At 40.9% G+C, this 15144-nt stretch overlaps 1 protein-coding gene across 8 annotated transcripts in view; it reads left to right on the forward strand.

The window, feature by feature from the left end:
* Window positions 1-11629, forward strand: part of ZMYND11 (zinc finger MYND-type containing 11) — a 142458-nt gene extending 130829 nt beyond the window's left edge. For all 8 annotated transcript variants that reach the window (XM_050942253.1, XM_050942255.1, XM_050942252.1 and 5 more), the window contains 3 exons: window positions 4503-4775; window positions 5648-5833; window positions 9427-11629. In XM_050942253.1, coding sequence (XP_050798210.1) covers window positions 4503-4775; window positions 5648-5833; window positions 9427-9549 — 582 coding nt within the window. In that variant the 3' untranslated portion in view covers window positions 9550-11629. The remainder of the gene's footprint in view (window positions 1-4502; window positions 4776-5647; window positions 5834-9426) is intronic.
* Window positions 11630-15144: the final 3515 nt, after the last annotated feature.

The raw sequence follows: 15144 nt of genomic DNA on the forward strand, positions 1-15144 counted from the left end.
CCATTTATACTAGTTTAAACCTGCAACTGCCCCATGCCCCAGGCTGCAGAGGAAGGTAAAAAACAAAACAAAACCCAGGGTCTCTGCCAATCTGACCTGAGGGAAATTTCTTCCTGACCCCAAATATGGCAAACTGTTGGACCTTGAGCATTTGGGCAAGACTTACCTGCAAAACTCTCTGTAGTAGCTCAGAGCCCTCCTCATCTAGTGTCCCATCACTGGCCATTGGAGATATTTACTACTAGAAATCACAGATCAGCTACATGCCATTGTAGGCAGTTACATCATACCACCCCCTCCATAAACATATCAAGCTCAGTCTTGAAGCTAGTTAGGTTCTCCCCCTTCCTTCCCTCCTTGCCCCCCCTTCCCCTTGGAAGGCTGGTCCAGAACTTCACTCCCCTTATGGTTAGAAGCCTTCATCTGATTTCAAGCCTAAACTTCTTGATGGCCAGTTTATATCCATTTGTTCTTGTGCCAACATTGACACTTAACTTAAATAACCCCTCTATCTCCCTGGTATTTATCCTTATGATGTATTTATAGAGACCAATCGTATCTCCCCTCAGCCTTTGTTTGGTTAGGCTAAACAAGCCAAACTCTTTGAGTCTCTTCTCATAAGGAAGGTTTTCCATTCTTCTGATCATTTTTGTAGCCCTTCTTTGCACCTCTTCCGGTTTGAAAACATCTTTATTATACATGGGAGACCAGAACTCTACACAGTATTCCAGAGCAGGTCTCATCAGTGCCTTGTATAATGGTACTAATACTTACCTATCTCTACTGGAAATACCTCACCTGATGCATCCTAAGATTTCTTTAGCCTTTTTCATGGCCGCATCACATTGGCAGCTCATAGTCATCCTGTGATCAACCAATACTCCCAGGCCTTTCTTCTCCTCTACTTCCAACTGATAAATCTGGCTTATAGTTCCTGAGTGCATGACTTTTCAATTGAACTATTAAATTTCATCCCATTTCAGTTACTCCAGTTTTCACAGTCATCCAGATCTTCTTGTATGGTATGGTATGTATCTTCGTGCGTATTGGCAATATAGCCCAACTTTGTGTCATCCACAAATGTTATTAGCACAGTCCCACTTTTTGTGCCAAAGTCATTAATAAAACCATTAAATAAGATCAGTCCCAAGAGCAATCCCTCAGGAATTCTACTAGTTACTGAAGGATTGGTAAGTAGTAGACCTGACAGTTCACCTTTAAGAATAACCCATTGTAGACTCCCCTTTAGCCAATTGCATATCCACCTTTCAGTTCTCATATTAATCACCATTTTCTACAGTTTAACTGAATTTGCCATGTGGAACTATGTCAAATGTTTTATTGAAATTCAGGTAGATTAGATCCACTGCATTTCTTTTGTCGAAAAAATCAGTTATCTTCTCAAAGAAAGAGATCAGGTTGGTCTGGCATGATCTATTGACTTCTACCTCCATATAACGCTGTCCTTGGGAGCCAAAAAATCTTACCGCGTTATAGGTGAAGCTGCGTTATATCGAACTTGCTTTGATCTACTGGAGTGCACAGGCCCCCCCCCCAGAGCACTGCTTTACCGCATTATATCCAAATTCATGTTATAGCGGGTCATGTTATATCAGGGTAGAGGTGTATTTTGTAAAACCATGTTGTATTTTATCCAGTTGCCATTTACCTGCATGTCCTTAACTATTTTCTTTTCAAAAATTTGTTCTAAGACCTTGCATACAATTGAGGTCAAATTAACAGGCCCGTAGTTTCTCAGATCACCTTTTTACTCTCATCTTAAAAATAGGTACTACAGTAAAAGCTGTTTTATCCAGCATGTTGAGGGAATGGCGGGGTGCCAGTAAGTGAAAAATGCCAGTTAACTAAGAGGGAGGGAGTTTGGGTGTGGGAGGGGTTGTGGCTCGGGAGCGGGTGCAGAGTGCGGGCTCTGGGAGGGAGTGTGGGTGTGGGAGAGGGAGCAGGAAGAGGTGTGGGGTACAGGATCCAGGGGCCACTCACCTCGGGCAACTCCCTGCAAGCAGTGACCTGTCCTGGCTGCTCCTAAGCAGAGGCATGGCAGGCAGCTCTGTGTGCTGCCCCTGCCCCACCCTAAGTGCTGGCTCTGCAGCTCCCAATGGCTGGGAACCAAAGCCAATGAGAGTTGTGGGGCGGTGCCTATGGGCAGAGGCAGCGCACAGAGCCACCTGCTGCGTCTCCACTTAGGAGCAGCCGGGAAAGTTCACCACTTACGGGGAGCTTCCCAACGGCCCCTGGATTCAGCACCCTGTACCTTCTCCAGCACCCCAAGCCTCCTCCCACACCCAAACTCCCTCCCAGAGCCTGCACTCCGCACTCCCTCTCACGCCCCAACTCCCTGACGACCCCACGCAACCAGACTATAAACTGGAATTTTAATGAAGATCAGAAATGCCAGTATATAGAGCTTTTCAGTTGGCAAAGTGCCAGATAAAACAACCTTTACTCCTCCAGCCGTAGGATATGACCCCTGAGTCTACAGATTCATTAAAAGTCCTTGCTATTGGGCTTGCAATTTCATGTGCCAGTTCCTTTAATGTCCTTGGATGGAGATTATCTGAGCCCCCCCAGTTTAGTCCCATTAAGCTGTTTGACTTTGCCATCCATCTCTGATGTGGTAATTTCTACTACCATATCTTCGTTTCCAGTAGTACCCCTGCTCCTGTCCCTAAGCTCCTTATTAAAAACTGAGGCAAAGTATACGTTTAGATGTTGGGCCATGCCGAGATTACCTTAAATCTCCACCCCATCCTCAGTGCTTAGCGGTGCCACTTCTTCTTTTCTTGTTTTTTTTAATTTATGTGACTATGGAACCTTTTACTATTGGTATTAATTTCCTTTTCAAGGTCAAAGTCTGCTTGGCTTTTGGTAGTTCTTACTTTTCCCCTACACTTTCTGGACCCCAAGAGGTAGCTCTCCTTGCTGATCTATCCCATCTTCCATTCCTTGTAGGCTTTCTGTTCTCTCTCAATAACTTGTTTCAGATGTTTGCTCATCCAGGTTGGTCTGCAACCTTCTCTGAATTTTTTCCCCTGGCTGAAATACAGGCTTCAGATAATTTCTGCAACTTTGGCTGAAAGTAATTCCAACTCACTTCCACATTTGAATCCTTGAGTTCTTCAGTCCGGTCTACTTCCTTAACTAATTCTCTTAATTTTTTTAAGTTTGCCCTCTTGAAATCAAGAACCTTAGTTGCAGGTCTATTTTTGTTTATCCTTCCCTTTAGTCTAGGGAGAAGACTTGAGCCAAACTTCATGTTGTATTAGTGTTCCTTTTGGGTCAATAAAGGCAACTCCAGAAAAGGGTTGAGTTAGGGCCTTAGTGCATGTTTTGAGAGTGGGATCAGAACAGTGCCTACTCACTGAGATTATAATATAGACTGTTTTGCAGTATTTTCTATCAAGTGAGTGCTGTAAATTGCTGTAAATATTCACTTTTGACCTAATGCAGGCCTCTGGATTGGCGACCAGATAAGGACAGCCCTAAGAAATTAATCAGGCTGACATATTAAATAGCACTTGGTAGCAAAAGGGAATACATGATCTACCTTTTAATGGGTATAATTTCTGTGCTTGTTATTTAGACAACCACAAAACATAGCCCAAACAGTAGACATTATGATAAGTAATGGTTTGACATTGCAGAGAATGTGTTAATTATCCATTCTGCATTAAGTGACTATCAACATTTAAAAAAAAAATCTTTTCTTAGAGGAAACAAACAGATTTTTTTGTGATTTTAAACACTTCAAGTTCCTGTGTTGGGGGGTTGGAATGAGGGGGTAATGTGATAATATTACTTATATCTATTTTAAAAAGCATGGACCACTAGTATTATTCTGTTACAAACTGTGAGCTAAATTCAGTTCTGCAGTAACGGCAATTTCTTCGCTGGATAATTATGTAATTGCACAATGCTTTCATGGTCATCTGTGTCTAGTTCTGGTGTTATTAGTAATACTTGGCATCTGATTAGCATTTCATTTTCAAAGTGCTTTTGAAACAATTAGTTAATCCTCTCAGCAGCCGTGTGAGGTAAGCAAAATCTTATAAAATAGCAAAGTAGCCTATTGGGTGGGCCCAATTTAGCCCAAGGTCCACCAGGATAAACCCAGGTTTAAGGGGCCATATCTAGGATCCCTCCAAGAGGGTGTTAGTGAAGAGAGGATGCAGCCACCCCTTCATTAAGGGGCTTGTGTGGATGCAGTGTAAGCCCCAAATGGGCAGTACTGGCTGAGAAAGGGGCATGGCAAGGATGACATACTGAGATTCGTCATGTCCTTTGGAGCCTTGGCCTCGGACTAACACTGGCAGCCCTCCATCACACCTAGCACCCTCCAGGAATCGAGTCTTGGCTAGTACAGGAGGATGTTAATGTATGCCTAACTTTGCCAGCTTCAGTGTATTTGAATCCTTCCTTCTGGATGCTAAGAGTTATGTTCTGTCCTGGACATAAGGGTTAGAAATTTTGCTCTTTCTCTGTAGGAGCCAGAGCCTGAAACTGAAGCAGTAAGTTCAAGCCAGGAAATTCCCACAATGCCTCAGCCCATTGAAAAGGTTTCAGTCTCAACACAGACCAAGAAGTTAAGTGCCTCTTCTCCAAAAATGCTGCATCGGAGCACCCAGACCAATAATGATGGAGTGTGTCAGAACATGTGCCATGACAAATACACCAAAATCTTTAATGACTTCAAAGACAGGATGAAGGCTGATCACAAGAGAGAGACCGAGAGAGTTGTACGAGAAGCAGTGGAAAAGGTAGCCCTCACCGCAAGTAACCCAAACTGTACACACGTGGTTTAGGGAGGGAGGAGATTGTTGTCTTCTGTCATCCGTTCTTAAGAAAATAGGGAAAATCCTTTTTTAAAGTGCAACTTTCAAAAGACACTGTGTAAAAACAGCATCGGTTATTGTATTTCAGAGAGTCCATGTCAAATGTCCTTCGTTTATTCAGTATAGTTGTTTTTTTCTATCTTCTATCCCCGCAAATGCAACCAGCTATCTTGAAAATCAAGCTGTCTTCATTCATTATAATTGATCCCAGTAACACTTTTCCAGCTCATTTGACTCTAAATTATGCCTTCAGTCTTCACCTGTGCAAATCCATGCGGTAGGACTCCTTAAGTGAAACTGAGTAAATAATTCTCTTGTCAGTTATTCCATCCTGAGCATTAAACAGTTTGGGTCAGATTGAATCTTTAAGTGTTACCCTTAGAACTCTTCCACCTATTGTGGTTTGTTCATACTCAGTAACGTTTCTCTGCATGGGTTTTGTCCAATCTGCTCTTACTGTAAATTTGTAAAAAATAATTAAAAATTCCCTTGTAAACTGAGCACATTGGATCTAGAGTCATTGAAACAATACACGTGGAATTCTGTGACGCTGCTTTTACAGAGCTGCCTTGCAGTGTAGAACTACTGTAAAGTTTTGGTTGTGACCTATGTATTGTATGCTAAATTGCTGGGGTCAGTTTTTTATTTGTTTTTAAGCAGAGGAAGCGTCTATATTTTCCAAGAATGAAAATTCTGCTTTGTTTGACCTCCATCTACTTTGGTAATGGTATTTGGGGGTAGCCAAATAATACAGATACGCACTGACTTTCTTTATTGACTTGCTTCCCTTATGCCAGCTGCGTACTGAGATGGAGGAGGACAAAAGGCAGGCTGTAAATAAAGCTGTAGCCAACATGCAAGGAGAGATGGACAGAAAGTGTAAGCAGGTAAAGGAGAAGTGCAAAGAAGAGTTTGTAGAAGAAATTAAGAAACTAGCAGGTCAGCACAAGCAGCTGATTTCCCAGACCAAGAAGAAGCAGTGGGTAAGTGTCAGGATTTATTACCAGTGAATAACTGAAAATGTTTTGTACAGGCAGGAGGGAGCATGAATGTGTTTTCTCCATTACTGTTAACCACTCTATCAACATTGGGGTCATCCTAGTCTCCCCTCCTCCTGTCCTCTTCCTTCACATTCTCCCTCTACTTTTCCTTGCCACCCTAACTGCCAAACCTCTACACCATACTCTGGTTATCTGAGTTCTGCTGTCTCCTCCTCTTAGGCCTATGTGAAACTAACCACACCCTCTCCAGCCCATCAAAATGTTGCTGCCAAAATAATCCTTTTTTCCTACGGCTACAATCATGTCCCTTTGAGCCACTTCACTACCTCCCCATTATGCTATGTATGCATTAAATTCAGACTTATTGTCTTGCTTTCCAAGCCCTGCATGAAGCAGCCACTTGTATAGGATAGCTATAAATATAAGTAAGTATACCTAACTTGTCTCCATTTGTATTCATCTGCCAATGATGCAGATTTTTGTTTCCTTCTCTCACAAATGTCTCAACGCCTCCTTCTGTGGTTTCCTGAATACATGGAATGACTGTCCAAAATATGTTCCTCAAGCTTTCACCCATCCTACCTTCACTCCTAAATACTTGAACCTCTAGCAGCGTATACAAAAAGTGGATATATTTACACTGAAATAAATCAACTGGAACTAGGCACCTAGCTCACCCACGTATCCCATTTCCCGACACTTTGTCTTCTTTCATTCTAGTTTGTAAGCTTCTTGGGCCTGGAAGTACATCTTCCTATATATCAGTACAGCACCCAGCAAATTTTGGCTACTGATGCATTACAAATAATTAATAACATGTAGTGCTACAGATTTCTAATAGGATATAGATGGAAATTTTTTTATTGTCATTAGGAACAGAAGGTCGACTCTAACACATGGACTGTTTAGAGAGAGAGAGAGAGCATGCAAGTAAACATCAGACAGAAGGTGGACTAGATGTAATGTTTAAAATGTGGCATTAGGATTTTGATAGCAATCTATAAAATAAAGGATGTTCGGCCTTAGATCTACTACACACCTCCCCTGCCAAATCTTGCCAAATATATAGGGCTGAGACTTTTCATTGCCTCACCACAAGGTGGCACTCTCATCTTGGAGACTTAATGGATGCCAGCTCTCAGCCATCACTTCCTTCCTCCTCCTCTGACAGTGTCCAGCTCTATGTCAAACCAGTATCAATAATTTTTTTCTTTCCACTGACAATGGTGGTTTGTTTGTTTATATTCAAAATCGCTAGTTCTGTCTATTGTTCTTGTCGTTTGAAGATAGTCTGTAAAAAGAAAAGTACATCCCTTGGAAGAGAGAAGGAAAATGTCAAGTAGGGACAGTAGATCCCTTCCTAAGTATCAAAGATTGCTGGTGGTTTTAAAGAGGAGTCGAATGTGTCAAACAACACAGCTCCTATAGAATTATCTATCATTCTAGCAGTATAGTGCTTTTATCTATTGATGGAGTGTGATTTGGTCTCTAATGATGATGTACCGTTGAGAGCCCAGATAATTATTTAGCTGTATAAAGTGTCCCCCATAGGTAGAATTTATGATAGATGCACATTTGCACTTGGCTGTCCCTGTTAAAACTTGGAATCATTCTAGTTTGTTTGTCATGTTTAATAACTTTATTCAAAAGGAAGTGCTAATTGATTCCATTGCATGTGCACACACCACCTCCAAGTGAGGCAGTTACATGTTATCCTTTCTGGTGCCAGAGAGTACTCTTGACAGTCGCACACAAACCTAGGGACCAGGGAGTAGGTCTGTCAAATGCTACCTTCAGTGAATAATTCCTACAGGCAAGTCCTGTCTCACATATTTAGAAAAAACGTTTATATAGCCTGATAAATCTGGCTGCCAATGTTCAGCCTCAAACCGTTGGAAATGGTCCAAATATGCAACCCCTCAAAACAATTTTTTCTCCAGTGGTAATAACAACAGATGCTAAAGTGCAATACTACTGCTGCGTGCTGCTGTTATAGTAATGATACCTTCTTACTGAAATCTCATATAATCAGCATATACCAAATGAGTTTTAGTGGCTTTGCTTATTAATGGTTTTGTGATGTATAGCCTGAAGCCAGGGAAAGCTTTTATTATTAATTACACATTTATATTTCAGTTACGCACAGAGACCACAATTAAGATCAGGGCTCATTGTGCTAAGTGCTCTACAAACACACAGGGAGACGTGGTCCCAGCCCCAAGGAGCCTACACTCTGGTTAATGGGTTGAATTCTCTGGTGGTGTAAATCAGCACAACTCAATGGACTTTCACTCATTTATACTACTAGAGAATTTGGCTCTAATACAAGATGCAAAATATGGGTAACAATAGGAGACAAGGAGGCGGAGGATAAGGTTAACAGTCATAAGATTGTGTAGTGAGATAAGCTAGAAGAGTCAGACTCAGAGTTAAAGCTGACAATTTGCTCCCTCTGTTCTGGGTATCTGCACGTAGAATCATATAGTAGCTTTATGTCTGAGACTTATGGAAGACGTATGTAAGAGGAGCAGCAGGTTTTCCATATATGGATCTGAGTTGTCCCCCTCCATTTTAGCTTTATTGACGTCTCCTAGCAAGCAAATGTGAACCTGATCTTTGGCTGACTCCCATGCTCTGCGTAATGTAGAGACATGCATCTGTTCCATGTTCCTTTTCAGCTGATGTTCCTAATGGCTCTTAGAGAGTCCTGGACAGCCAGCTTTATGAAATCCAAGAATATGGATCTCCAGAGGATATTCAGTTGAAAATGCTGTTACAGATAAACTCTCTGTAGCTGACTTATGAAAAGAAAAGGGAAGAGATTCCACTTGCAGCTTGGGCAGTCCCTTTATTGGTGATGGTTATTGGCTTTTGGCTTAGCCTATATACATTTTTTTCTTCTATCTGTCTTTTAGTAAGCTGTAGTTCTTCAAGACAATTGGGTTTGTTTCCTGAGTAATCTTTCGTCTTATTAAAAAATATTGTAACTACGTGGGACATAAAAGAAGATAGGAAGTTTCATGGAAAGTGAAATCCTGATTCTTTGACTTGGTGGCTGCATGTGCAGAGAATGCACCGTATTCCTCCTCCCGCTCCCTGTCATACAATAGACATCTCAGTCTAGATTTTCAAATGTTCCCTCACGTTTTGGGGGAGTGCCCAACTTGGGACTTCTAGGGCCTGATTTTCAAAGTTACTGAGCACCTGCAGCTTCCCTAGTAATAGTACTTCCTTGTTGTACAGGGATACTGCAAGGATAAAATGTAATGCTTTTGAAGTGCTCAGATACTATAATGAGGTGATGAGGTGTGAGTGTAGGCCAACCCTGTTACTTTGCAGCTGTGGAAGTCTTCCTCAGGGGATCTGCTCAAAGAAAGAGCAATCCTTACCTAGCAGGGGTGAAAAATTCCCCCTGCATTTGGCTGCCAGCTGCCTAACTAAAAGAGGAATACTCCACAGTCTGTACTGAGGCAAGCGAGTGACAGAAAACAAACGAGCAGGTGAGAAACAATTTGTATTTGCCAGGGTTGATCCTACGAGTGATAATAATCCCATACCGTTTGTTCTCTCTGCAGTGCTACAACTGTGAAGAGGAGGCTATGTACCACTGCTGCTGGAATACTTCCTACTGTTCCATCAAGTGTCAGCAGGAACACTGGCATGCTGAACACAAACGTACCTGTCGCAGAAAAAGATGAAAGATTAAGTCCTCCCCTAGAAAACCACCCCGATGATTGCTATTCTCAGACACAGCGGTTTTTGTTTCCAAGAAGCCAAAATTGTTTAGAATTTGCTTCCCATTTTGCACCAGCCTTTAAACAATTTTCTTAAAGAAATTTTGCACAGTAGTTTCAACCTTCTGTTTAATGCTCCTCCAAAATTTTGTCAGTCTACTGAATTTAACGTCAGTGGGAGCAGGTTACTTTAAATAATTTTAAATAGAGGATTTGTTGCATTTTAAAACATTTTTAGGTTTTACAGAGATTTTAATCTTTAAAAGCAACAGATTTAAAAAGAAAAACAACATGAGTTTAATGAGAACACTTAAAAGTTAGATCTGAATGTAAGAACAATAGAACTGTTTCAGAAAAAAAAGCATACTACCTTAATGTAACATTTATTTCCTAACCTTGGCGAGCTGGTTTTGTTCAGCTTAATTTTACTGTTTAAAGGCATTATCTATTGGTTATACCAGTGGGTATGTGATTGAATTTAGGGAACAGGGTTGACACAGCAGGTGCTAGTCCTGCCTATTTTTTCTTAAATGTTTCCCTATTGTGTTTTTTTCATTATTTCTTTTCAATATATAACTTTTATAACAAAATATTAGCTTTGATCTTGTAGTTTCAAATCACAGGGGATTGGGGTAATTTTTGCTGAGCTGGATCTTAGAGAAAAATGAATATTTAAATTTTAAAGTTTGCACATTTCATCCTTGTCCTAACATGAGTGCTTGTAACAAGAAAAAGAAAAGCCAAAAAAAACTACCTTTATTCATACATGGAATTATAGATGAGGCATAAAAATATCTTTAATGCTTCCCCCCTCCCTCCAAGCCCCCCAACCCAAGGTCATTCGACAGCCTATTATCCGGTGTCACCTAGTCCATTGGAACTTATAATAAAAGGAAAAATAGCACTTAAGTTTCACAGAAGCCGTTATGTTTGTAGTAATGGGTCATTGCCTATTAATGAGCTCCATCACTGTACTCAGAATGAAGAATAATGCATGTTAATTTTCTTGTACTAAAGATGCCGTGATTTGTAAAAAGTCTGTATTTTGCGGAATGTCTGGATTAAGAAGCATTACCAATAGGAATGGATCGATAGTTGAAAAATGATTTTTTTTGTTTTGTTTTATATATAGTTATGTGAATTGCATCCATATTCAGAGACAATTTTTTAAATAGGTGTAAAGCTTACTTAAACAGCTTTTCTTTTAAAGTGTCTCACCATTTTAATTTCTTTTAAAGGTTGGTCTTAGACTGAGTCAAATGCCCATTAATCATCCTAGCTATTTTTTGAGAAGTTAGAGGAATAATTTGTAAATATTTATTTAGATCTTTGATATTTATTGAAAGCAATTACATGATGGAACGATGGAAGCGGAAGAATCAGGAGGAAAGCCTTTCAAAAAAGTTTTCTTTAGGATTTGTCAGGGTCAGTGTAAAGATTAAAGTATAACTAAGTCTTCTGTGAACTGCCATTGAAATCCTGATCTTTTTTACTTACAGTGGTGATACAAGTTAATTGATTTGATACTGCCAATTAATGCCCAATATGTTGAAAAAAACTACATGGTAAGTTGATTGGAAACAATAGTAACTAGTTGGTAACTTGAATTACCACAAGCTGTTATTGCCTGAGAACTGTGTAATTAATGTTGGTCGCCTCTGTGTTGTGATGGTAAAACACATCACAACTAAAAATTAATCTTGTTCGATTACTTTACGAGTTCCAAAACTTCGATCCACCCCTATGAAAGCAAGTTATTGTGGAAATATTTTTGGTGTAAAATCATTCCAGAATATGTAATATTTAACTGATAGCTGCATGAAAGTAAGATTCGTGTTACTTTGGCTTTTTTGTCTCTGTTGACACGGTTGCACATTTCCAAGTTACTACAGCGTGAAAACTGTGTGTTTAAAAAAAAAATGAAAAAATTGTGGCCTGGTTTTGTATAAGTTTTAGGTAAAATTACAATTGATTGTTTTAGGAATCATGATTTAAAAATTAATTTTTCTGCAAATCATAAAGCTATATTAAAGTGTTGAGCTTAGCCACTATGCACATTGTAATTATTCATTGTGGCTGTCCAGTTCTATGATGCATTCTGGCATTTTGTAAGCTGCTCTGACTAGCAATATATAGAGTCATTTAATGTGTTAACATTGGTTAATAAATGTATTTAAAAAAAAACGTCACTGCTCTATGAAAATGTCCATGTTAATTCTGGCCTCTTACAGAAAATATACACTTTAACCTAGTATTTTACTTCTAGGAATAGCTTTAAGAACACCTATCCACTAAAAAAAAATCTCCTTTGTATTATTTTTGTTTAATAGTAACATAGGCTGTAGTTGTACTTATTTAATGGGGAAACTACCCATGACCAATGGTTTCAGGAGTCTGATTAATAATGATAGTGATTTTTCAGAAGTGCTATTAGCAAAGAAGATCCCTCCATTTGGATGAAAGAATACTCTAAGATTCAGTAGAAATACTGTCTGGTATCTGTACCAGACGTGGAAAAATCACTGTTTAATGTTGCAAGATAGAATCTGTATCTGAATCAAAGTCATTTCTGTCATCAGTGTATGTTTGTCTACCTGCCACCCTATGTGTTATGTCAGAGTAACCAGACTGTCGAGGTCCAGGAGTCTATGACCTCATTGCTTGGTAACTAAATGAGTATCAGAAAGCAGAATATACGGTTGAGAAACAACAGACACTTCTTTCCTGGGCATTACTAGATATATACACATCATGCTTATTTCAAAAGATTGTCTCAGATACAGTTTTTCCCCGGGAAAGTATTGCTTTTTTACCCCTCAACAATCTCTCAGATATCTTAACCACTTTTTCTGCTGTTCAATCACAAACTTGAAACACATCTTCACATGCGACTTGGACAAGCCATGACAGGCAGTGCCGGGAGATTACAGACCAATAGTAACAGCCATATGAATACCGAGCAGGAATTATTTAGAGAAGTAGTTTTCAACTTTTTTTCATTTGCAGACCCCTAAAAAAATTTTGAGTGAAGGTGTGGGCCCCTTTGGAAATCTTAGACATAGTCTGCTGCCCCTCCAGGGGTCCACGGATCACAGGTTGAAAATGACTGATTTAGAGCAAAGATGTTGCTAGTATAATTTAACACTGGCCATGGGTTAAAAATTTTTTTTTTTAATTTAGAAAAGGAAAAGGTTCAGAAAAGGGCAACTAAAATGATTAGGGTTTGGGGAGGGTCCCGTATGAGGAAAGATTACAGAGGCTAGGACTCTTCAGCTTGGAAAAGAGGAGACTAAGGGGGGATATGATAGAGGTATATAAAATCATGAGTGATCTGGAGAAAGTGGATAAGGAAAAGTTATTTACTTATTCCCATAATACAAGAACTAGGGGTCATCAAATGAAATTAATAGGCAGAAGGTTTAAAACAAATAAAAGGAAGTTCTTCTTCACACAACGCACAGACAACTTGTGGAATGCCTTACCTGAGGAGGTTGTGAAGGCTAGGACTATAACAGCGTTTAAAAGAGAACTGGATAAATTCATGATGGTTAAGTCCATAAATGGCTATTAGCCAGGATGGGTAAGGAATGGTGTCCCTAGCCTCTGTCTGAGGATGGAGATGGATGGCAGGAGAGTGATCACTTGATCATTGCCTGTTAGGTTCACTCCCTCTGGGGCACCTGGCATTGGCCACTGTTGGTAGATAGATACTAGGCTAGATGGACCTTTGGTCTGACCTGGTACGGCTGTTCTTATGGGTAGGCAGGAATCACAGGCTTATAACTTTCTTTTTCTTGTCATTGAGTCACATCCACATGTGTGCTCTGTGCTGCCATCTGTTCATTTGTTCCTTAAAGTTGGTGTGGTTACCCACCCACTAACACTAGCAGAAGTCTAGCAGCAAACTATTGAGCTAATGAACCTCCTGTGAGGGGCATCTGGGGCTTGTGAACATCTGCACGTTGGAGAAGAGGTTTGGCAATTGAGCACACTGCAGAGAAATATCAGAGCATGCTAACCTCTTGAGAGAGGAAAATTGGTGGGATAATTTAATTTAAAATCAGTTCACCTTGGCTGTGTTCATGTCTTAAATGGTCATTGCCATTGTCAGGTGGTCAAGTTTTACTTTCTGATGCACATGGAAAATAAACACACAAGTTTGCATGCTAAAGTAGTTCCATTTCATATAGGCACAGACACTACTTGTTAACACAATAGAGGTACATGGTTCCTAAAACGTTCTGCAGAACAGTGGCTCATAGGCAACCAAATGAAATAAAGATCTGACAGTGTCCTTCTCTCTAAGAGCGATTCACACACATTTGAATGCAGTAAGACAAAATTTGCACCACTCATATAACTTTTACAGCATCCTAGGCTATATGAAGGAATTACAACTTGGAACAGTCTGGCCCAGGAAGAAAATGGTTTACATGTTTCTAAAAGTCCCATAAGCCTTTATATCAATCAGCTCAGTGGGGCCCAGTGCACAATAGCAATTGGGGACCCCCAACTTCCCTACCCCAAGATAAAGGAGGCCCCAGGCAGGGAAGGGGTCCTGCCGTGGGGGTAGGGGGGCCATGAGGAGAAGGTGTTGGAGAGTGAACTCAAGCTACAGCGGCTCCTGTCCTGGGGGGCTCCCCAGTCTGGCTTGTTGGCTCTCACCCCAGCATACAGGTGGGTCCCTCCTAATGCAGTACAACATTACGCACTGTCTCTGGATTGTTTTGGTGTGTGTGTTTTTGGGAAGCGATCATAAGCATCTTTGCTGACCTGCCACACATCATGGACCACAGAACCTCACCCACCCCTGCCTGAGGTAGGTCCTAAACTTCTGGCTGAGTTACTGAAGAAGTCCTCCAAATTTGAGTTAGAGACTTCAAGTTACAGAGAATTCATCATTTCCTTTATTCAAACCAGCAAGTGCCCCATGCTCACACTGCAGAGGAAAGAAGGGGAAAAAAAACCTCAAAGTTCTGCAAGCATGAGATGGTGGGAAATTCTTTCCCAATCCTTGATATGGTGATCACTGAGATCCACCTGGGAACAAATTCTCTGTAATAATTCAGTGCCCTCTCCATCTAATGTCCCATCTCCAGCTGTGGGAGATATTTGTTAATAGCAGTCACAGATGGGCCGTATGCCACCATAAGCAACCTTCTCATACCATGAAACAAGATAGGGATTTTTTGCCTCTGCTACTCCCCTTGGGGAGGCCTAACTGCACAGACTCCTGGGGTGTGTGGAGAGCAACTGTCACTTCCAGCAGCACTAGGGGCAGGGGTAGGGGGTGGGTGCCTTTAGCCACTGGCACAGTGCCTAGTTGGGCTGATAGATGGGGAGATGCCCAGCTGCTATGGGAGAGACAGAGAAGCGTGGACTGCTGCAGCTGCTTTCCTGACAGGCCAGGACCTCCTTCCTCTCCAGTCTGTCATTGGTGCTGTTAACACCTGGGAGCAGCCTGTCCCAGCAGATTGATTTATTGATATGGACACTCCGATCTGGATCTGAGCACGCTATAAGGTGAAATACCCTCCTTCCCTCCCCTCCCCCCCCCTC

Source organism: Gopherus flavomarginatus, chromosome 2, assembly GCF_025201925.1.
Source record: "Gopherus flavomarginatus isolate rGopFla2 chromosome 2, rGopFla2.mat.asm, whole genome shotgun sequence".
Taxonomy (NCBI): domain Eukaryota; kingdom Metazoa; phylum Chordata; order Testudines; family Testudinidae; genus Gopherus; species Gopherus flavomarginatus.